This window comes from Protopterus annectens, chromosome 4.part0, assembly GCF_019279795.1.
Source record: "Protopterus annectens isolate FY-2018-M chromosome 4.part0, PAN1.0, whole genome shotgun sequence".
NCBI lineage: Eukaryota > Metazoa > Chordata > Ceratodontiformes > Protopteridae > Protopterus > Protopterus annectens.
In genome coordinates this window covers 896,433,493-896,458,396 of record NC_056733.1, presented here as the reverse complement: position 1 = coordinate 896,458,396, position 24,904 = coordinate 896,433,493, and the positions used below count along the sequence as shown (strand labels likewise).

The window sequence follows — 24,904 nt, the reverse complement described above, 5'->3', positions numbered from 1 at the left end:
CCAACAATGTAAACACTGACACCTTACCATGCATGCACTGAGCAATAAACTCAGTGACAAAGTGTCAACAACGTAAACACTGAGACCTTACCCATGCATGCACTGAACAATAACCTCAGTGACAAAGTGCTAAGAATGTAAACACTGACACCTTACCATGCATGCACTGAGCAATAACCTCAGTGACAAAGTGTCAACAATGTAAACACTGACACCTTACCACACATGAACTGAGCAATAACCTCAGTAACAAAGTGCTAACAATGTAACGACTGAGACCTTACCATGCATGCACTGAGCAATAACCTCAGTGACAAAGTGCTGACAATGTAAACATTGACACCTTGCCATGCATGCACTGAGCAATAACCTCAGTGACAAAGTGACAACAGTATAAACACTGGGACCTTACCATGCAATGCACTGAGCAATAACCTCAGTAACAAAGTGCCAGCAATGTAAACACTGACACCTTGCCACACATGCACTGAGCAATAACCTCAGTGACAAAGTGTCAACAGTGTAAACACTGAGACCTTACCATGCATGCACTGAGCAATAACTTCAGTGACAAAGTGCTAAGAATGTAATCACTGACACCTTACCACACATGCACTGAGCAATAACCTCAGTGACAAAGTGTCAACAATGTAAACAGTGACACCTTACCATGCATGCACTGAGCGATAACCTCAGTGACAAAGTGTCACCAATGTAAACAGTGACACCTTACCATGCATGCACTGAGCGATAACCTCAGTGACAAAGTGTCACCAATGTAAACACTGAGACCTTACCACGCATGCACTGAGCAATAACTCAGCGACAAAGTGCTAAGAATGTAAACACTGACACCTTACCATGTATGGCACTGAGCAATAGCCTCAGTAACAAAGTGCTATCAATGTAACCACAGACACCTTACCATGTATGCACTGAACAATAACCTCAGTAACAAAGTGCTAACAATGTAACCACTGACACCTTACCATACATTCACTGAGCAATAAACTCAGTGACAAAGTGTCAATACTGTAAACAGTGACACCTTACCATGCATGCACTGAGCAATAACCTCATTGACAAAGTGTCACCAATGTAAACACTGAGACCTTACCACACATGCACTGAGCAATAACCTCAGTGACAAAGTGCTAAGAATGTAAACACTGACACCTTACCACACATGCACTGAGCAATAACCTCAGTGTCAAAGTGTCAATACTGTAAACAGTGACACCTTACCACGCATGCACTGAGCAATAACCTCAGTGACAAAATGCTAAGAATGTAACCACTGACACCTTACCACACATGCACTGAGCAATAACCTCAGTGCTTGCAAAAGGAAAAGGAAATACATCAAGAAAAACATTTTTTGCAGTGGGCAAACCCCCCTACACCCTCACACCCCTACTAATTATATGTACTAATTCCGAGACCACACAGTACCATGGAAGTGGCGTACTCCCCAACTTTCCTGGGAATTGTGAGATCTTGCATACCTGTTGACCATCTGCTTAGTCAACCAAATTCTGTCAACTAAAAGAAAATTTAACCATATACATAGAATGTTTGTATGTTTTTTTTTTCATTTCCTGCTATTTACCTAATTTCAGGGCTCAGCCTCCTTTCTTGAGGCAAGAAAGCTCTGAAGCTTCAGCATCCTAACCGCTGCTTGTTTGTGGCTCTCTGCAAGCCCCACAATGGTTAGGACATATAGAAGGTGTCATGAAGCTTTGTGTACTGGATGGTGGTCATATCCTTTGGCGGATGTAACCCATTAGCTAAGGCTACTGCAGCAGTGATGTATCAATATATCTGCTCTCATGGTACATTTACTTATACAACTGTAGTTTGGTAATGGTGCCTTTAATGTGGCAGTTTTTGCCATGCTCATTGGCAGTGTTGGATTTCTTGTGGCAGCTTTTACCAGCACATATTACAGATGGTGATTTTGGTGAGCCAGCTTTTGTCAATGCACATTATAATGGTAGCTTTGGTGTGGGTTGAGACTGGAGGCCCAGTTGTGACTCCAGGGAATGAAAATGGTGGCTAAAAGGTGCTCCTGTAAGCAGAAGTTTGCCACCATACCCTACTAACAGAGATTTTGTTGTACCATCTCTGTCAGACATATTACTGCTGGTGTCTTTGATGTGGCAACTTTTTTCAGCATACATTGCTAAGTAGTGGTTTTGTTGTACTGATTCTTGTCAGGTACATTCCTATTGGTAGTTTTGATGTGCCAGCTCTTGTCAGTGTATGTTGCTAATGGTGGCTTTGGTGTGGGAGCTTTTGTCAGCATACATTGCTAATTGGTAGTTTTGATGTACCAGCTCTTGTCAGGTACATTGCTGTTGGTGGTTTGGATGTGCCAGTTCTTGTTAGCATTCATTGCTAATGGTGGTTTTGGTGTGGCAGCTTTTGTGAGCATATACTGCTAATTGGTGATTTTGGTGTACCAGCTCTTGTCAGGTACATTGCTTTTGGTGGTTTTGGTGTGGCAGCGTTCATCACAGTGACATTGCTCATGATGACAGTGCTGTATAGCCATTATTCTTGACTTTCTCATTAAGCTGCCATGTAGCACTGTATGTCATTATATAATATTATGCACAGAATGCTATGCACCACTGCTTGTACCTCTTTTTTATGGTGTTATTTCAGGCTCTTACCTGCCGTTTATTAGGTATTGAGAATTTTTTTCTGGTATGTTATGAAGGGAGTTGGTTTATCCAGGATGGCCTTGTTAAATGAAAGCGGGACATAAAACCAAACATTAGCTAAGAATTGCTACACACAATACTGGTTCACTGACAGGCTGCAGCTTGGAAGTGGATGACATGATGAGAAGGAGGAGGCTGGTCAACATGTGTATCCAGGAGGCTTGGGATCCAGAGTCCACTACTCAGGGGGGTAGACTAGAAACTGTGTGGGAAGTATACTGAAATACAACCTTCTGAAGGCACTGAGGGTTGACACAGAACAAGTGACAAACTCGTGACAGTCAGACTCTGGTGTGCAAATGAGGCAGTTTTCATAACCTCAGCATGTGCCGCCACTCATGGCTCTGATGATGAGGAAATGAGGGCATTCATTCAGCAATTGCAAGATATCCTCAATGAAGCAGTAAAAAATGCTGGTCTTGATAATGGATGGCTGAATGCTCATATAAAGAGAAATAGAACAGGATATTAGGACTGCCTGAGTCATAAGGGATGCCAACAACAGCAGCAGTGGCATAAAGAAAAAGACGATAGTTGTCAGACACCATTCATAAGGGATTCCAACAACTGTCTGCTTACCAGTCCAGATATCATCAAAGGCAGATGGAAGGAGTACTGCAAGAAACTTCTGAATGAATGAATGAAAGAGGAAGAAGTGTCCACCTTCATCCACTTCCAAGCTGCATCCTGTCAGAAAGAAAGTACAGTTGTGTACTCTTACCATAAATGTAGATGTTCAAGTGTGTTCACTGTTGCAGTCATGACTGTAGGGTTCTTCCTGCCAGCAGCAGCCCTCGATCGGCCAAAGTCTGGATCGGGCGTCAGCTGAGGTCGCTTTTATCCTGACGTCAATGCACCAGAAGGCATAAAGACCTCAGCTGACGTCATTTCCCCAGTTTTTCTTGCCCCAGATGTCAGGTGCCCAGAATGAAAAGGTTAAAAAAGAAACCATGCCCAAAACCTCATCAGCCAAAATACCTCATAACAGATAATACTCAAAAAAAAACAAAAGAGGGGGTAGGAGGGAGGGTAACCCAGACTGCAACAGTGAACACACTCGAACATTTACATTTATGGTAAGAGTACACAACTGTACTATGTCCTTCGTGGTTCACTGTTGCAGTCATGACTGTAGGGTTGAGTCCCAAAGCTAAGAAAGGGTGGCTGGAGGAGAAACAGAGGGAGCGGTCACAAAACCTTGCAAAACCGCAGAAGCAAAACTGGCCCTGGATTTAGAATAGAGAGGGAGGTTGTAATGCTTAGAAAAAGTATGTACAGAACTCCAAGTAGCAGCCTCCAAAATATCCTTGGTAGGAACCCCACAAAGAAAAGCTGCTGAAGTAGCAGTAGCCTGGGTAGAATGAGTCCTAACATTAACAGGAACTGGATTACCATGATAAGAGTAACAGAACTTGATGCAATGGGCAATCCACTTGGAAATAGTTTGCTTAGTGATTGCTTTCCCTTGAACAGTAGGAGCATAAGCGACAGACAACTGATCAGATTTCTGGAATATCTTGGTCCTGTCCAGGTATAAACGAAGCTGCCTGTACATGTCTAAAGAGTGCAAAAGACTTTCTTCCTCACTTTGAGGATTAGGATAAAAGGTAGGCAAATGAATAGACTGATTCAAGGCCACTGCCGAAACCACCTTGGGCATAAAGGTGGGATTAGTCCGTAGAGATACCCTGTCCTGATGAAAAATAAGGAAGGGTTCCACAGCCATGAGTGCTTGCAATTCCGAAATTCTTCTAGCAGAGGTAATAGCTAAAAGAAAAGCAGTTTTCCAAGACAAAAATTTCAAATCCGTGGAAGCTGCAGGTTCAAAAGGAGGCAAGGTTAATTTCTCCAAAACATAGTTAAGATCCCAAGTGGGAACAGGAGCCCTCATAGGGGGCCGAATATTCTTAGCCCCTCTAAGAAATTGTTTAAGTAATGGATGAGAAAAAATAGGAGGATTCGTATCGTAATGTGCAGAAATAGCAGAAGCATGAAGCTTAACAGACGAAAAAGATAGGGCCGTATGTAACAACTCTGTAAAATCAGAGGAATGTTCGGGACAGCAGAATCACCACCCTGAACTTGATTCCAGGAGAAAAATCTTTTCCATTTACCCACACAAGATTTTCTAGTGCTGGGCCATCTAGCTTCAAGGATTACATCCATTACCTGTTTGGGAAGGGTAGAGGTGTTTACAGACCCTGGATCCGCCAGGCAGCTAGATTCAGAGTTTTGACATGACTGTGCAGGATCCGGCCATCCCGTTGAGACAGTAGATGAGAGATTTGAGGCAGAATCCAGGGAGGCTCCTGAACCAGGTTCATCAGAGTGGAATACCAGAATTGCCGAGGTCAGTTGGGAGCCAGTAAAATCATTTGCGGTCTGTCCTGTTGTATCTTCAGAAGTACCCGAGGGAGAAGAGGAAAAGGAGGAAAAGCATATACGGAGAGGTGTTTCCAACCGAATGAGAGGGCATCCACTTTCCATGCTAGTTTGTGGTAGGTCCTTGTGCAGAATGTTGGAAGTTGATGATTCTGAGGGGATGCAAAGAGATCTATGTCCGGACATCCCCACGCCTTTATAATCATCCTGAATATCTGAACATCCAACATCCATTCGTGTGGATCCAAAATGTGTCTGCTCAATGTGTCTGCCAGAGTGTTGTCTTTTCCTGGCAGGAATTGTGCTTGTAAGTCGACACTGCAGGTCAGAGCAGCGTACCATAGAGTCATGGCTAATCTGCACAGGGGGTAAGAGTGAGAGCCCCCCTGCCTGTTTATGTACCACATCACTGTAGTGTTGTCTGTCTGTATCAACAGTTGTCCTGGTAGAAGAAGGTCCCTGAAGGCTATCAGGGCATTCTGTACAGCTAGCATCTCCTTCAAATTTATGTGCAGGTGTGTTTGCTCCTTTGTTCAAACACCCTGAAGACATCTCCCGTGCATGTGGGCTCCCCAGGCATAATCTGAAGCATCCGTTGTCAGAACTTGGTTGGTCGGTGGAGGACAAAAAGGCTTCCCCTTGTTCTGTAGACAAGCTTCGGCCCACCAAAGAAACTCGTGCTGGAGACAAGGCAAAATCGTGATCACTGTTTCCAAACTGTGGTAATGCTGAGACCATACACTCTTGAGGTACCACTGCAGTTTCCTCATATGCAGTCTTGCATATGGTATTAGTAGAATGCAGGAAGCCATGTAACCCAAAGCCTGCAGAATTTTTCTTGCAGTCAGCTGTTTCATTGAAGCCAGGTGTCGGAAAGAAGAAGCCAGTTGCACTTTTTTGTCTGGTGTCAAGGAAGCCATCTGGGTTGTAGTACTCAGAAGAGCACCCAGGAAAGTAATCTGTTGTGTGGGTACCAGATTTGATTTCTTTAGATTCACTATGAAACCGAGGTACTGAAGAAGATGCTGCACAAAAGCTAGATGCTGAAGTAGAGTGTCTTTGTTATCCACTTGAATAAGACAGTCATCCAGATAAGGGTATATTTGAATCCCCTTCTGTCTGCAAAATGCCATTACTGGTGCCAGGCACTTTGTAAAGACCCTGGGTGCAGTAGATAAGCCAAAGGGCAGCACAGAGAACTGGTAATGCTTTGAGCCCGCTTTGAAATGCAGATACCTTCTGCACTCTTGCCTTATAGGAATATGCAGGTAAGCTTCTTTTAAGTCCAAAGTCACCATCCAAATGTTCTTGCCCAACATAGGCAGCAGCTGCTGCAGAGTGAGCATCTTGAATTTTGGTATATCTAGGAAGGTGTTTAGTACAGAAAGGTCCAGGATTGGTCTCCACGAATTTTCCTTCCTGGGAACCAGGAAAGGTCTGGAATAAAAACCTTGCCCTATTTCTAAATTTGGTACCAATTCTATGGCCCTCATAACCGGGAGGGACTGAACCTGCCGTTGCGCCTCTGCCCACTGATGATTTGGCAGATCTGGCCAGCCGTTCGGTTTTGGCAAGGTGTGGAAATGAAATCTGTAACCTCTTGAGACTATGTCCAGAACCCATTTGTCCTGGGTTATGTGGCTCTAATTTTGATAAAAAAGAACCCCCCCCCCCCAAAGGTGCTTCCAGGAGAGGAGCCCCTGGAACCAGAAAGGGAGAGTCATAAAGACTGTTTTCGGTAGGGTTGAGACTTATCTTCACCTCCCTTGGGAGAGGGGGAACTCCACTGCCTATTCCTAAAATGGGTCTATGCCTGTCCCCTACCTCTGGAACGCCTGAATCTGCCTCTCTGAGACCTGTCCGAGCCCGGAAAGGACCAAGGTTTAGCTGGCCAGTGTCTGCTAAATCTAGGAGGTTGCACCTGTAGAAAATCCTTAACCATCTGCATAGATTTGGCTTTGTCCTCCATTTTCTTTAATACCTCTTCAGCTTTGGACCCCAACAGAACATCGTGCTGCAAAGAGGCATCCAAAAGTTTGGCTTTAACCTGATCTGGCAAGCTTTGTTCCTTTAACCAAGCATGTCTTCTAATAACTGCACCAGTTGTCGCAGCCCTACAAGAAGCTTCCAAAGAATCAAAACCACAATGCAGGGTATGTTTACCCACCTGTTCAATAGCATGCAATAAATCCTGTAACTCCTGATTATCTGCACCAATAGAAACAGCTGACATCTTTTGTTTAAATACAGACAAAAGGTATTGCTGATACTTCAGCACATGAAATTGACAGTTCAAAGCCGTAATAGACAGTGTAGCAGAAGTATAAACATTTTTACCCCATCTCTCCAAAGCCCTGGACTCTCGGTCAGAGGGAATAGGATTTTTAGCAGAGGCCGCTTTAACACCCTTAGGACACTGAGAAATTGTTTCCGGATCAGGTGAAAAATTCTTAAAAAGAAACTTGTGAGAATCTGGAACCCTATAATACCTATCCAGTTTGACCGGTGCAGGGAGAAAAGAATCAGGAGAAGGAGAAGCTTCCGAAAAAAACATCATCTGCAATGTCCAATACAGGGGGAATAACCAGAGGCCTATGCTGTGGGAGAAGAAGAAAATCCCTAAGCCTTTTCTTGGATTCAGAAAATTCCTGCCCTTCCCAGTGAAAATGCACCCTCATATCATGCAAAGTTTCACCAAAAGAATAATCCTCAGGAGGAGAGGCTGAAGGAAAGGAATCTTCAGCATCAGAATCCTCATAAGGAGGAAAAGAATAATCCTGCTCAAGGGAAGAAGCAGACAAAACAGAAATTTGGTCTGAAGGATCATAATCGGACTGTAATCTAGGCTTCTTGTCAGGAGGGGGATGTGAACCCCTGATCATAGTTAAGAGATCTTTAGCCATCCTAAGCATCTGCCTCTGAGGCCTAGGACCCTGATCAAAAGGTGCATGTGCTTGCCATTTCACTTTAGCTGGAGCCTTAGATTTTGTCTTTGAATGTAAAACTGAATCCACATTTACAGGAAGCTGCGAAGGCCTGAGAACTCCCTCAGAAGCCGGTACCTGCCTACCGGCTCTGGACCCAACTGAGGGAGCAGTATCCGAAGGTCCAGTCCCTGGCAATTCTGAAGACCCCATCAGCTCCACACCGGAGTTGGTACAGGCAATTGGTTCAAAAGAGGCGGACGACAGGGGCTGCAAAAGCGCCTCACTGACGACCGATGAACCAGCAACTGACAATAACTGAGTAACATCCTTTGCTGTGGACCTCGGAGGCCTGTCTGCATCCTTGCACCTCTTACACACCCCAGAAGCCGGAAAAGAATCCGAAGACATGTTATAATTAAACCTTTTTCCAAAATAGTAAAAGGCAAAGTTATATCTACGCCTAATAGTGCGCTGATTAAGTCTAGCACAAAATGCACAATTAGCAACGTCGTGGTCAGGACCCAGGCAGGGAATACAGTAAGAGTGAAAATCCCTATGAGGTATTTGCTTCCCACAAGAAATACAATTATTAACTTTTTCTGACATCTGACTGGAGCAAGAAAAATACCTCCCCAATGGGGTACTTATCTTATAAAATGAAAATCCTGGGATTAAATCCAAAAACAAACAGGAACAGGCCACCCAGCATCAGTGAACTGCACAGGACACCACGCGGCAAGAAAGACTGGGGAAATGGCATCAGCTGAGGTCTTTATACCTTCTGGCGCATTGACGTCAGGATAAAAGCGACCTCAGCTGATGCCCGATCCAGACTTTGGGACTCTGGCCGATCGGGGGCTGCTGCTGGCAGGAAGAACCCTACAGTCATGACTGCAACAGTGAACCATGAAGGACATCAGTAAATGGTGGGTGAAAGGTGTCCTGAAGCTTTGGAAGCTGGCTGACTGTTATATCCTTGGCAGGATATAAGAATATAAACCATGTAGCTAAGGCTACTGCATCAATAATCATCCAAACATCTACTCTTATGGTAAGCGTACGTAACACAACTGTACATTTCAAGCTGTCATCAAGCTTCCTTTGACCTAGTTGTTTCCAAGCCAGAGAACACTATCTGGCACATACTGTTAGCCCGTGTGTCCCCGAAGCTGCCCCATAGTGATTGAATGGGGAACCGATTTCCTTGTAGGCTTGTAGAAGAGGCAACTCACTGAATCAGAAGCTGGAAGTGAAATCTTTTTGACAAAAAGCAAACAAGAACTAACACAGAGCACTCTTGTAGAGACTGTCTTATATTCTTTTTTGTGTACATTTTCTTCAGATAAAAAAGAATCATTGCTTTAATTGTTTTCTCACTCATTGCATATCTTTTGTGTTTCTCATAAATGGCCTAATGTCTTATAGGGGCCAATTTAGAAGGGTTATTGCGATGTGTACAACTCACGATAATCATTTCCTATTCAGAGATAACTCTACCATGGAGCTTTACCATGGAGACACCACAGTGGGCTGTCTCTGTGGCAGAGCTGACTGCTAATGCGGCACATGCTGGAGCAGGAGAGGTTAGTTAAGGGTTTGGTAGTCATTAGAAATGAATCCATACACTTAGGTTATACATGTGAATCTACGTTTCACTGTGTTGTTATAAGACTGGATTAGGGAATAGCCAAATGTGTACTGGATACTACTGGATAGCTACTTTACTTGTAATTTAATTGTAACAAATGTTTTCGCTGAGATGACACACTTTTGTAATGCTGTTTTTTATGTTAATTGTGCATTTCTTGTTTGCTTTATTGGATCACTTTTGAGAGGATGCTGGTGACTCACTGGTTTATGTCTGGATCTAAATCATTCATCTTCTGTCTCCCCCAGTTAACAAAGTTGGGCCAAATTCATTAACGCCTACACTAAGTGTGTGCTAAGTGTATGTGATCTGTATTCAAGAACATCCCTGACACATTTTCTGTGCTTTTTAGTCACTCAGAAAAATTACACACTAAGTGTACATGTAGTGTACACTTTGTAGAAACCTTTATGAATCCCCCTCAATATTTAAGGCTGCAAGAAAATTTGTAAGAAAATTAAAATTAGGAGGAAGAAGTTGTGAATCATGTCTGTGTTGTCTGTTCACTCAAAAGGTGTACACTTACTGAAGGTGTTAATGAATCCCAGGGATTATGTATTCTGCCCTGTAAGTGCCATGCCTAGAACTACTTTTGCATGTGCAGTTTGTCCTGATAGGCAGTAGTAATAATGCACTGCCTGTCATATGACCCACAAAATAATGTATACCAAGAATTACTCATGAGAACAAGATATTACATCTTCAATCATTCTGTCGTCTAGATGTAAATTGCATTGAAACTATGTTTTAAAATGTGGTGTAAAAATAAGCAGACACTAGTTTTCTACTGACAAAAATCCCAAAACTAGTGAAAACAAAAAAAGAGAGCGGATTTGTAGAACTAAACTCCTTTATTGGTAAGCGCTTTCGTTGGCAAAAGGTAAGCCAACTTCTTCAGACCATCGAAAAACATACAAAATACAATCCCATGTGAAAAGGAATGCCTTTTATACACAGTTAGTCTAATCAAGCAATCAATTAATTAAGTAAAAAACAATCAACAATAAAAAAACACAAGTAACCATTTGTTTGCTGAACCAGAGATTTGTTTTACATAAGTTTTCCTAAAGTCAGTAAGCCTTAGACAATAAACTTTCTCAAGCCTAACTTATCTCAATGTTAAAAATACCAAATCAGCCAGCCTTGTGATGGTAACATATTTACTTTAAAATTACTAAATTTTTAAAACCATGTATATTAAAAGATCCTAAATGGATCTATTTATTCAAAAAGGCTTGTAATGCTTATCTAGCTAAGGCTTTTATTTTGAGTAAACATTTGATAGATACATATTCATTTAAACCCGGCATAATATAAGCCATGGTACGGATCTGCCATGCCAATTCTATTTCCTCGAGTTCTAAGTTGCCATGGGCCACCCCTGCTGCTACGGTCTACTTTTTGCAAGACAATAAAACTGAACTTATGGTCTGGGTGTTCTATTATATGCCTTGCTAGGGCACTTGTACTGGTCTGCCTATCAATGCTATATTGATGCTCGTATATCCTTTGCTTGAGCTTTTGTTCTGTTTTTCCAATATAGTAACCTTCGCATTGGTTGCAGACAGCCCCATATACTAACCCTTGGGAATCACATGTATGTCTACCCCAAATTTGATAGGTCTTTTCTCTGATGTTAACCTTATTAGTCACTTTAATATGTTTACATCGGGCACATCTTCCACATTTAAACATACCAGTTTGGCCTCTTAAAGCTTTTTTCGGTCTCTGAACCAAGTTTTTCAAATTGAGATCTTTTCTGTATGTTATAGCTGGTGTTGTGCCCAACATTTTGACTAATTCGTTATCCTGTTGTATTAAAGACCAATTTTTACATATAATCTCCCTAATGCTGCTTGCATCTAGGGACTAGGTTGTTAAAAAACTAGTTGCCCCATTCAATACCTTTTCTTTTCCCTGGGAAATGTTAATAACATTCCCCACTGGTGGGGTTGTGTAAACTTGTTTTTCTTGTACCAAAGGTTGAAAATACCCTATTGATCTTGTATTACGTACCTCTTCCATCACTTGATCGATTACAGGTAAAGGATAAGCTCTTTTTAAGAACATTTCCTTGAGGAGATTACACTCCTCTAAGAAATCATCGGAATTGGATACCATCCTCGCTGCTCTTACTGCCTGTCCCTTAACCACTGCCCTTTTCTGATGGAGGGGATGGCAACTTGTGAAATGTAAGAATGTATTAGAGTATGTGGGTTTTAGATGGATGGTAGAACTAAATTGCCTATTGTTATTGTCTTTACTAAGGTGGATATCCAAAAAATTAACCTCATTTTGGCCTACTTGGTATGTAAATTCCAAGAATGAAGTAAATGAAGTAATTTCAGTTATAAACCCATTAATCATGTCCACCGGCCCCTTCCACAAGAAGAACATGTCATCCTGGTACCTTGTGTGCCAGGCTACACGTTCTTTGTATGTTGTACAATTAAATAGGATGTACCTTTCCCAATAGGCCAAGACACTGTTAGCAAAACTGCTCCCACAAGGGGAGCCCATTGCAATGCCACTCTTTTGGAGGAACAATTTGGCTGAAAAAAGAATATAATTATTCTCCAGTATTATTTCAAGGAGAACTTCTATCAAATTAATTTGCTGATGTTCCATCCCTCTTATGTGAAGGAACCCTCTAACCCATTCAATTCCTGTTCGGTGTGGAATGGAGGTATAGAGGTCCTTGATGTCAACTGTAAGGAAAATGTGATGTTCATTGAACTCTAGTGCATTAATATTTTCCAAAAAATGCCAAGAATCTCGACATACTTGTGTCTCTGATTTAACAAACAGTTTCAACTTGCAGTCAACAAACTTGGCACAAGCATATGTCACAGACCCCCTACCATCCACAATAGGTCTAAAGGGTGGACTATTTAGATCCTTATGTATTTTAGGGGCACCAAACAATGTTGGAACTACTGGGGCTGGCATGGTCAAAAAATGGTATGTATTCACATCAATGCTCCCTTCAAGAAAAAGGTTGCTCAACATGCTATTAATTTTATTATATGCCCCATTTAGCTCATTCTGGCTTGCACTAACATATACATCACTATTTAATAAACTCAACATTCTTGTTTCATAGACCTGTTGCTCCATAAACACCAGCCCACCTCCTTTATCGGGTTTCATAACCCTCACGTTGCATACATTAAGCAGTTTGAGAAGATCCCGTTCATTAACAGTGATGTTTCTATTTCTGTTATACTTAGCTACACTACCATTAAGTGCATGCCTAATGTCCATTTCACAAATTTTCTCAAACATAGCCAATGACGCTTGGAGGGAACAAAAGTCAACCCTTTGGCAAACAAATTGGCCATTTCCTCATCAACTTCCAAAGAGCTAAAATTAAAGATATGGAAGTCTCTTTCTGTATTCACTAAAACTTTGGGTAGGCATTGGACTACCTCCTCCTTCTGTTTTGGCACCTCCTTTGTGGGGCTTGTTACTTGTTGTGCCAATTTGTTTGTCAAAGGGCTGACTTTTGTTCCGGACCACAGAGCTGATGTAGTCAGAACTGTTATAGACTTGAAAATGTTTGTTCATAAACTCAATCTGACTTGTGAACTGGGACAAAACTCTGGACTTATTAACAGTTTAAGAGTTTCAAGTCTGTTCAACCCGCCCCTCCAAGCGTCATTGGGTATGTTTGAGAAAATTTGTGAAATGGACATTAGGCATGCACTTAATTGTAGTGTAGCTAAGTATAACAGAAATAGAAACATCACTGTTAATGAACGGGATCTTCTCAAACTGCTTAATGTATGTAACGTGAGGGTTATGAAACCCGATAAAGGAGGTGGGCTGGTGTTTATGGACCATCAGGTATATGAAACAAGAATGTTGAGTTTATTAAATAGTGATGTATATGTTAGTGCAAGCCAGAATGAGCTAAATGTTGCATATAATAAAATTAATAGCATGTTGAGCGACCTTTTTCTTGAAGGGAGCATTGATGTGAATACATACCATTTTTTGACCATGCCAGCCCCAGTAGTTCCAACATTGTTTGGTGCCCCTAAAATACATAAGGATCTAAATAGTCCACCCTTTAGACCTATTGTGGACGGTAGGGGTTCTGTGACATATGCTTGTGCCAAGTTTGTTGACTGCAAGTTGAAACCATTTGTTAAGTCAGAGACACAAGTATGTCGAGATTCTTGGCATTTTTTGGAAAATATTAATGCACTAGAGTTCAATGAACATCACATTTTCCTTACAGTTGACATCAAGGACCTCTATACCTCCATTCCACACCAAACAGGAATTGAATGGGTTAGAGAGTTCCTTCACATAAGAGGGATGGAATATCAGCAAATTAATTTGATAGAAGTTCTCCTTGAAATAATACTGGAGAATAATTATATTCTTTTTTCAGACAAATTGTTCCTCCAAAAGAGTGGCATTGCAATGGGCTCCCCTTGTGGGAGCAGTTTTGCTAACAGTGTCTTGGCCTATTGGGAAAGGTCCTTCCTATTTAATTGTACAACATACAAAGAACATGTAGCCTGGTACACAAGGTACCAGGATGACATGTTCTTCTTGTGGAAGGGGCCGGTGGACATGATTAATGGGTTTATAACTGAAATTACTTCATTTACTTCATTCTTGGAATTTACATACCAAGTAGGCCAAAATGAAGTTAATTTTTTGGACATCCACCTTAGTAAAGTGGATTCTATTCTATTCTAAAGACAGTAACAATAGGCAATTTAGTTCTACCATCCATCTAAAACCCACATACTCTAATACATTCTTACATTTCACAAGTTGCCATCCCCTCCATCAGAAAAGGGCAGTGGTTAAGGGACAGGCAGTAAGAGCAGCGAGGATGGTATCCAATTTCGATGATTTCTTAGAGGAGTGTGATCTCCTCAAGGAAATGTTCTTAAAAAGAGCTTATCCTTTACCCTTAATCGATCAAGTGATGGAAGAGGTACGTAATAAGAGATCAATAGGGTATTTTCAACCTTTGGTACAAGAAAAACAAGTTTACACAACCCCTCCTGTGGGGAATGTTATTAACATTTCCCAGGGAAAAGAAAAGGTATTGAATGGGGCAACTAGTTTTTTAACAACCTATTTCCTAGATGCAAGCAGCATTAGGGAGATTATGTGTAAAAATTGGTCTTTAATACAACAGGATAACGAATTAGTCAAAATGTTGGGCACAACACCAGCTATAACATACAGAAGAGGTCTCAATTTGAAAAACTTGGTTGAGAGACCGAAAAAAGCTTTAAGAGGCCAAACTGGTATGTTTAAATGTGGAAGATGTGCCCAATGTAAACATATTAAAGTGACTAATAAGGTTAACATCAGAGAAAAGACCTATCAAATTTGGGGTAGTCATACATGTGATTCCCAAGGGTTAGTATATGGGGCTGTCTGCAACCAATGCGAAGGTTACTATACTGGAAAAACAGAACAAAAGCTCAAGCAAAGGATATACGAGCATCAATATAGCATTGATAGGCAGACCAGTACAAGTGCCCTAGCAAGGCATATAATAGAACACCCAGACCATAAGTTCAGTTTTATTGTCTTGCAAAAAGTAGACCGTAGCAGCAGGGGTGGCCCATGGCAACTTAAACTCGAGGAAATAGAATTGGCATGGCAGATCCGTACCATGGCTTATATTATGCCGGGTTTAAATGAATATGTATCTGTCAAATGTTTACTCAAAATAAAAGCCTTAGCTAGATAAGCATTACAAGCCTTTTTTGAATAAATAGATCCATTTAGGATCTTTTATTATACATGGTTTTAAAAATTTAGTAATTTTAAAGTAAATATGTTACCATCGCAAGGCTGGGTGATTTGGTATTTTTAATACTGAGATAAATTAGGCTTGAGAAAGTTTATTGTCTAAGGCTTACTGACTTTAGGAAAACTTATGTAAAACAAATCTCTGGTTCAGCAAACAAATGGTTACTTGTGGTTTTTTATTGTTGATTGTTTTTTACTTAATTAATTGATTGCTTGATTAGACTAACACTGTGTATAAAAGGCATTCCTTTTCACATGGGATTGTATCTTGTATGTTTTTCGATGGTCTGAAGAAGTTGGCTTACCTTTTGCCAATGAAAGCGCTTACCAATAAAAGAGTTTAGTTCTACAAATCCGCTCTCTTTTTTTGTTTTCACTAGTTTTCTACTACACAGGAGTTGTAGACAGGTGCAGTTAGACCACAGGACAATACATTCCCCTGCCCCTTTTCGCTAATCTGCATCCCTTTCATCAAAATTCTTTAAATCTCTTACTCTGTTCAGGAGTCTAGTGCTTGCAGCTAATCAGGTGCTTGCCTGCAGGGAGCTGAGGCCTGTTATGGGACATTCTGTTTATGGATTACCTTCACTGGGGTCAGAAACCTGAGCACATTTAAAATCCAAATTCCTTGTTTTCCAAATCTGCTTTCTAGTTTGAGTGGATAATTTTAATAAGAATGTTGAAAGCTTTTTAAACAGAGATTTTCTTTAACACTCTTCTGCTTAGAATAAGTGCAAAGTAATGACAAATAATTTGTAGTTCAATTTTCTGAAATTAATTATGCACTTTTCTTCCTAGTGGTACACACCTGAGGCCTGCCACCAGTTCAAAGACCATTTCCAAGCAGAGGTGCGAAACGCCTGTCAGGAAAGGAATACAGGCCTTGCAGGGTGAGTTCCTAATGACCATTATTGCAGCCAAGTGTCCACTTTCTTTGTGGAGGAGAAGTAATCCTTTTGTTAACAAAGCAGTATGGACCTATTTTACTTCATAACATTTTAATAAAAGATTAGTATTTGGAGATATTTACTTTGGACATCCAGTACAAACCCCATCCCTGTCCTCTAGTTGCTCATTTTCCTATATTATGTTTGTATAAAGAGATGGACAGCATAAACCTTGACGAGTGGATGGGTAACAGAAAATACACCCCTGGCATCACTTCATTGGCTCTACTTGACAGAGGATCAGTTAATTAATCAATGGTGCGGTGATAGCTGACACACTCTGGCTACGCTTATAAATGCCCTCGGGCAGATAGCCTAGTAGATACCTATGAACCTATGAACATTCACTCCCCCCTGCATCCCCTGCTGCAGGACCACAAGGCTCTTAAACGTGTGTAAGTAACAGCTGATCTGATATTGTCACTGTCATTCTTCCTCAACCTGAGGGGCTCGGATCCGACCCAACCACTTTCCAAGCTGAGAGATCGAAGCTCGAGCTCCTCCCATCCTACCAATAATGCCCCATTCACCCAGTCTGCCTCAGATCTCTTTTGCCACTCGTTGAGTATGCTCGAGGTTTTCATAGCTCCAGATCTCCTCCAGTCTATGAAAGTTTTTTGTTGCAAGTGAGTTAAATTTCTACTGTTTAGCTTCTTTCCTGTCATCCTCTCTCCTACCCAGTCTCATATTTAGCTATTCTCTGTTCTTTCCTTTCTCTCTCTTTTTTGCTGTTATGGAATCCAAGTCCAATCCTAAATTGGACAAACCTTTAGGGTTGAAAAAATGCACTTCCTGTGGGCACAAGATCCAGTTGTTTAATGCCCACAGGGGTGCATTTACTGTCTAGGGCCCTATCACTTGGACCACTACTGCTCTATTTGCTCTGCCTTCCATCCATGTTTCCTGATGGATCAGCAGAACAAGCTTATTCTTAAGGCTTCCTTTTACCTCCTCTCCTGCTGTCCCTTCCACCTCAGGGGCTCAACCCCCTGCCAGAAAACACAAGGAGACCTGGGAAGCCAGGAAATGCTCTCCAGATCAGTCTTCTTCTGCTATGTCGGGCACCAAAAGCATTGGATCCGACTTCCCTGGGGCTGACTGTGTTGTCTCCACCTTGTCCTCCTCCTATGTGGGCTCCACTTGCTGGTTTGGAGGCTAGTACTTCAATGCAGAGGTCTCCTCACAGAAAGATGTCCCCTAAGAAGCCTTCTAGACTGCCCTTGACCTCTTCTTCCACAAGGTCTTCCAGTACTCTGTCCGAGAATGATGTGGATAAACTGATGAGGCAGTTTCTTCAGGCACAGATCCAGGTGGAGATTTTGCCAGCTCCGGATCTGTGAGCAGAATCTCCCCATACTGTCCTGTTGCTCTTTCTCCAATTTAACCCATGGTTTTAGAGTCTGCTGGTGCTTTGGTTCTGAGAGCCAAGATATCACTTCGTCTCCAATGGCCTCCCCAACACGCTGTTCCTTGACCATGTCAGTGCCTAGCTTGTTTCAGAGCCAGAGCCGCAATGTCATGTCTGGGGGTTTACACCAACTCTAAAGTTTTCAGAAGTGTCACTTCCCCTCGCAGCCTCTGCTTTTGATAGCTCAGCTCCAACTCCTCCTTCAGAGAGGAGGGTTCCAGGTGCATGGGGGACATCCATTCTGTTGACTTTGGCTCCAGAGGGACAACCTTCAGGTACTCTAAGTACCTCTACATTTGACGTGATGGAGAGGATCTTCTCTCATCCCAGGAGAGCCTCAGTTCCTGCTCCCTCTGCACCACTCCCCACCCCCATGGATCCTGAGTCTGAGGCCTCTCTTCTACCATGAGGATAGCTGGCCCTGGAGAGCATATTGCCCATCCCTTCAGTGGAACCCCAGTTTTCTTCTGACACTTCTCTGGAGCATCTTACTGAGGAGGTCCCTTGGAAGAGAGAGTGTAAAAGGAGGCACCTGGATTCCCACCAGGAAGTCCTCACTATCGACACTGACTTTGAGGAAGGGGAGGGGTCCCCAAGATCTCCACTTGAGTATGTCTCCTTTGTGGACATCTTAGTGATACTCCACCAAAGAGGTGGTTGGTCTGTCTAAAACCCCATCCCAGAGGAAACAGTGCTGTTGGAGGCTTTCAGGTCTGGCCCATCTACATCTTGGATGTCACCCCTGCAGATGTGTTGATTGACCTAGTATCTACCAGGGCATGGAAGGAACCAGACACTGTAGAGCCTATCCCAAAGAGGGCCAACAAGATTCTGAATACACCTACTGACAAACCATGTTGGATTAAAGGAATCCCAGTAGATGCCATGGTGGTTGTGGCAGCCACTAAGATTGAGCTGGCTCAAGAAAGCTCCTCTGTCCATTCCCCTAGCAGGGAGTCTAAGGCTATGGATAGATTCGGTAAGAGAGTTTACTCTTCATCCACTTTTGCCTTACAAGCATTAAACTACATATCCAATTTTACTAGACTGCACAGAGACCTTGTCAAAGAACTGTCTGAGTCTACACCAGAGTCCACGTTTGCCAAGAATCAGAAGACCTTTTTTTCCAGAATGGCCACTCTACTTTCCATATCTAATGCATCCACGAGGTTGATCTCCCACACTACAGAGGGCACATCTAGGGTGGCTGGTTTGGGCATTGCCATCAGGTGCCATGCCTGGATGTGGTTGTGTGACTTCGCAGAACCTTTCCAGCCATCATTCATCAATGACCCCTTCAACGGATCATGTTTGTTTGGTTCAACAGTCAGAGACACACTGTCCCGGAGTGAGAAAGATAGAAAGACCTTGTCTGCCATTGAAATCCATTTTTCTGCCCCACAAAGGTCCTTCTCCAGGAACCAGTACGGGGGAAAAATTGTGGTTAAAGAAATCTCAAGGTCCTTTTCAGGAATCTCAGGGAAACTTTTCCCCTAGAGGCAGAGAGGGTAACAGCTATAGTGGAAGACACCACCCCTGTGAGAAGAGGGTGTCTGCAGAACACAGAGTCTCGAGATTCCTTCTCAGACAGACCCTTCCAGTGCTCCTGAATGGTGGCCTGACTGCCCTCCTCTGGAGGCAGTTGAGGGGCACTTCTCCTTACACCCACAAGCCTGGGCAGCCATCACAAATGATCAGTGGGTGCTAAGGATTGTATCCAGAGGATAATTTATTCCTTTTTTGGAAAACCCCATACCAAAGTCTGTCCTCCCTGATGTCTCTCCCAATCAGAGGAAAAAGGCAGCTCAAGAAACTGCAGAGCTGCTACAAAAAAGAGCCATCCAGGAGGTCACTCCCGACCAAGTAGGATCGGGCATTTACTCAAGATTCTTTTTAGTATCAGAAAAGACGGGGAAGCTATGGTTGATCCAGGACTTGACATCACTGAACAAATTGGTGAAAAATTCAAAATTCAGGATGGTCACAGTCCAGTCCATTCTACCTCTCCTGAGAATGGAAGATTGGATGTAATCTGTAGACCTGAAGGATGCAAACTACCACATCAGAATGGACAGGCACTCCAGATGGTACCTTCATTTCAGGCTGGCATCCAGCCACTACCAATTTAGATTGCTTCCGTTCAGTCTCACTACAGCCCTCGGTGTTCACCAAATGCATAGCGGTTGTTGCAGCCCATCTCAGGCTGCAAGGATTCCATGTGTTTCTATAGCTGAATAACTGGCTCCTAACTGTGCCAACCAGGCATCTACTTGTTCAGGCCAGAGATTATTTGTTACAGCTAGCTCTTTCTCTAGGCATAACAATCAATACTTCGACATCCCAGCTGCAGCCAGTTCAAACCATAGACTTCATTGGAGCACATTTGGATATGATTTCAGCAAGGGCCTACCTTACTCCGGACAAGAACACAACTTTGAAAATCCCAGAGGCAGTCAATGAATGTAGAAATAGCTTGAAGAATGACTGTAAACTGTACAGAAGTACTCAAAAGGTGTAAGCACCACTTTAATGTTAGTTTATGATAACTTGTTGCAGTTACTCTTTTTTCTAGTGGCTCCTTTAGCTGTTTAAAACTTTCATTTAAAGGCTCACTGCTGCTTTTCAGCTGTGAGTAACATTTCTGCAGTTTGTTCTAAGTAGTGGGGATATTTGTAGCATTTCCATATTCAGGCTTGTATTTGGGCCTAGTGTTTGTGGAGGCTGTGTCTGAGCACATAATTCAGGGACATCTTGTTTTAGCCAAAGCCGTCAGGCATTTCAGTGAGAGAGAATTGTTTGAGGTCATTGGCTGACTGAGGTCTCCTGGACTACAGCTTAGACTAAGCACCTCATTGGTTCTTTTGAGATTTCTTTCTTAAAAGCTGTCTCAGGTTTCAACTTTCTGTCACCCAAGAAGCTCAGTTGTGAGTGTTCTGCCATTTTACAGTGAGCTAATCGAAGGAAGGACACTCAGCAAACTCGGAGCTATAATATATAACATTAAGTATCCAGTTTTTTGTTTATTTTGTTCTTTATTTCTTTGTTGTTTATAGCACTTTGTGTACTGTGTATTTTTTCTAGCTAGTTTCACTGTGTGTGAGGTATTAACTGGAAATTGTCCACTCTTATTAAGCATCTGTTGGGTTGTTAGTTTATGATAACTTGTTGCAGTTAAACTCTTTTTTCTAGTGGCTCCTTTAGCTGTTTAAAACTTTCATTTAAAGGCTCACTGCTGCTTTTCAGCTGTGAGTAACATTTCTGCAGTTTGTTTCCCACCCTCTCTCCCTGTTGGTATAGTGTTGTTATAGTTGGTGGCTTTGCAGTTGCCCGCCCCTAGTGTAAATTTGATCTGGGACCCTTCTCCCAGTCTAGTGTCATTACCTCATTCTACCCAGTACAGGGAGAGCATTTGAGAAGGCCAATCAGCTTAGTTTCTGCTACTCCTTTCTCTCTTTCCGCAAAAAAAAAAAAAAATGTATTTGCTTTTACTGTATTTGTGTTTTTTCCTACTTTATTTTGCTTTTGCGTCATCTTAAAAGTACTCAATTGCATTTATTACAGCTTGGTGTAACTCATTCTAAGCCTTTTAGTTTAAGCACCTGGGCTTCAGACCAGTTTTACATTAAGAAGGTTTGTGGTCTGCACTGTAGTGGCAGAACAGGTAGCTTACATCCTTCTAAGTTGGGAACTGCTGATTGAGGGCTCAGTGTCTGTTATTCTAAAAGTGTATTAATTCTGGTTTAAGCACTTGGGCTTCAGGCCAGTTATTTTACATTAAGAGGGTTTGTGTTCTGCACTCTTGTGGGAGGAGAGGCTGGACTCTGTCCTTCTGAGCTGGGAATTTCTGGTTAAAGGCTTATAGTGCCTGCATATTTGAACTGCTTCTTACTGAAATTGGTACGCCTTGTTTGCTGTAGCATAGACTAGATCCAGGCCTGCTGAATCTAGCTTTGTTTGTATAACTTGAGCACTAATCTAGGCATTCTTTCAGTTGTATTTATTACTGCTGGTAGTAACTTGATTAAAGTGTAGCTATCATTTCTAAGTCTTTTGGATTAAGCACTTGGGCTTCAGACCAGTTGTTTTACATTAGGAAGGTTTGTGGCCTGCACTGTGGTGGCAGGACAGGTAGCTTACATCCTTCTAAGTTGGGAACTGCTGATTGAGAGCTCAGTGTCTGTTGTTCTAAAAGTGTATTAGTTCTGGTTTAAGCACTTGGGCTTCAGGCCAGTTATTTTACGTTAAGAAGGATTGCAGTCTGCACTCTTGTGGGAGGAGAGGCTGGACTCTGCCCTTCTGAGCAGGGAATTTCTGGTTAAAGGCTTATAGTGCCTGCATATTCTAACTGTTTCTTACTGAAATTGGTACACCTTGTTTGCTGTAGTGTAGACTAGATCCAGGCCTGCTGAATCTAGCTTTGTTTGTATGCTTGTTGTTTGTTTATTTCCCTGAAATGCTAATTCCACCTAAAACGCGGCCTTTTAGCACTTCTGTGGATCCCTAGTTATATCTGCATTGCTTACTGTACTTATTTCCTTGTTTCACTTCAAAGAAAGTTACTGTTTGTCATTTTTGCATTTAAGTTACCTGTAACACATTGCATTTAAGTTACCTGGCACTTGCTCACTAAAGCAATTATATGTCATCTCTAAAAAATTAAAAGCACTACACCCTCACAAACTCCCCTTGAATACCTTGTTCCCCAATGGCCCTTTTTTTCAATTATAAAGGAATTCCCAATACTATTCTAGCATGTCCAAAGGTCAGTTGTCACTCTCCTCTCTGGTCCAGCTGGTGAATCTGGGAATCTTGAGGCAATGTTACAACTGCTTCATGTACACAGACAACCCTCTCCTCCTCCCAACAAATTCCAACACATGTGAGAGATGCAACCATATAGCCAAACTGGAGGCTAAGCTCTCTCAACTCAGTACTGGCGTAACCAGTCAGGAGGAGAAGGAAACCACACTCACTACAATTCCAGTCTCACATAGACCTACCACGACAACAAACCAAACACATGAACACACAAAAACATACTCGGAGGCTCTAAATAAAGATCTGCCTAAGCAGCAGAGACCTCCAAAGTAGACACCCAAGCAACCGCTACCCAAAAACAAAACACGTGCAACACATAGCTCACAAAGTCAGTGTGCTGAACAGTCACAGCCCTTAAGGTTAAACAACACACCTGATACACTTGTAATAGGTGACTCTATCATCAGGCACACTGACATCCCGCTCACCAGGCTGAACAAGGAGAAGGTCACAGTGAGCTGCCTGTCGGGCGCTAGGATCCGCCACATAACACAAGCACTCAGGTCACTTCAAGGCAAGTACAAATATGACTCAGTCATTGTCCATGCTGGTGTGAATCACCTGAGACATACCTCCCTAGACTACATGAAAAGAGACATAGACGAGCTCTCTGAGCATGTAGCCCAGGCCGGTATGACCCTGACCTTGAGTAGCATCTTACCCTCACCAAGAATGATGCCACAATATGAAGACAAGATGATCAATTTCAACAATTGGCTTAAGTGTTGGTGTCATTCAAAGGGGATCCAATGCCTGTCAGCCTGGGATGACATGCTCAACAAGCCACGATGCTTCGCTAGGGACGGCTTGCACCTGTCACCCCTGGGCTTTTGGATATTGGCAAAGGCTCTTGCTAACCCCATAGTGCCTTTTTTAGGCAAGGCTCAAAAGACAAACCCACCTCCATAGGTATCACAAGGGATAAGAAACTAAGAGTAATGCTACTCAACGCCAGAAGTCTAAACCTCAAGATGCACGCACTCGAAACTCTCCTTAGCATGGAGAACATCGATATCTGTGCAGTAACAGAAACCTGGTTCAAGGCTTCCGAGAGCACCCCAGCACTACCAGGTTATACCTCATACCATGCTTTTTGGCCCCAAAACTTGGACCGAACCACAAAAGGAGGGGGAATATCAATATTCGTCAAAGATACCCGCACCTCCAGGTTGGTGGCGCAGCACGAAGTATCAGAGACTATCCATGTGCAACTAACTGTGGGTAAAACTGCCTTCCAGTTCATAGCCTGCTACAGACCACCCTCCCAAACACAAGAACCCCACTCGGCCTTCCTGAGAATACTGGAAAATATGAAGGTCTCTCCAAACACCATTATATTGGGTGACTTCAACTACCCAAACATAGACTGGGAGCATTACTCTAGCTCCAACACCCTAGCCCAAAGGTTTCTAGAATTTATAAACTCAAATGCTATGGAACAACTTGTTACAACTCCCACAAGAGGGGAAAACATACTGGACCTGATCATCACCAACATGGGGACATTATGCTCCAGACCAGAAGTGTATCCCTCACTGGTAAGATCAGACCATAAACTAATCTCACTGGATATTCACATCCCGACCCCACCCCCTGCCCAGAAAACCACAGTGGAAAACTTCTTTAAAGCAAATTTCACATGCCTCAAAACCGAGGTGAAATCCTTCAAAGCCCCCGGGCCTGTGGAAAATACGGCCCAGACCGCAGAATCCTTTATAAATGCATTCTATGAACACCTTCAGGAATGCATGGATCATGCAATCCCAAATAAAACCAAGACCCAATCCTCCAAAGGCAGACGTCCTGTCTGGTGGACCCCAGCCATAAACAAACTATACAATAGAAGGAGGAAGCTACTACATGATAGAGCAAAATCCCAAAAAAGGAAGGCATCTCTGATCAGCATTAGCAAAAAACTACGGGCACTCATAAAATCGTCTAAGGCCAGCTTCGAGAGAAAAATTGCACAGGACACTAAGGATAATCACAAGGCTTTCTTTAGTTACGTTAGGAACCTGGGTGGGAATTCCCAGATATGCTCAGAATTAGTCCAAAATGACAAAAAATACACAGAGCCCACAGACATTGCCAACATCCTAGCTGACAGGTTCAGTGCAAACTTCTCCCCCCCTCCCCACCAAAAAAGCAAATATCTATCCCAACAGAGTGCTGCCCCTCTGACATCTCAGATGGTCAGGTAAGAGCCGCCCTCTCCAAAGCAAAAAACAGAGCATCAATGTGACCAGATGGTGTCCTGG

At 42.6% G+C, this 24,904-nt stretch overlaps 1 protein-coding gene across 1 annotated transcript in view; it reads left to right on the top strand.

Annotated features, from left to right (window-relative positions):
* Positions 1 to 24,904, top strand: part of RAB36 (RAB36, member RAS oncogene family) — a 522,669-nt gene that overhangs the window by 56,663 nt on the left and 441,102 nt on the right. The window contains exon 3 of the mRNA XM_044068859.1: positions 16,272 to 16,363. Coding sequence (XP_043924794.1) covers positions 16,272 to 16,363 — 92 coding nt within the window. The remainder of the gene's footprint in view (positions 1 to 16,271; positions 16,364 to 24,904) is intronic.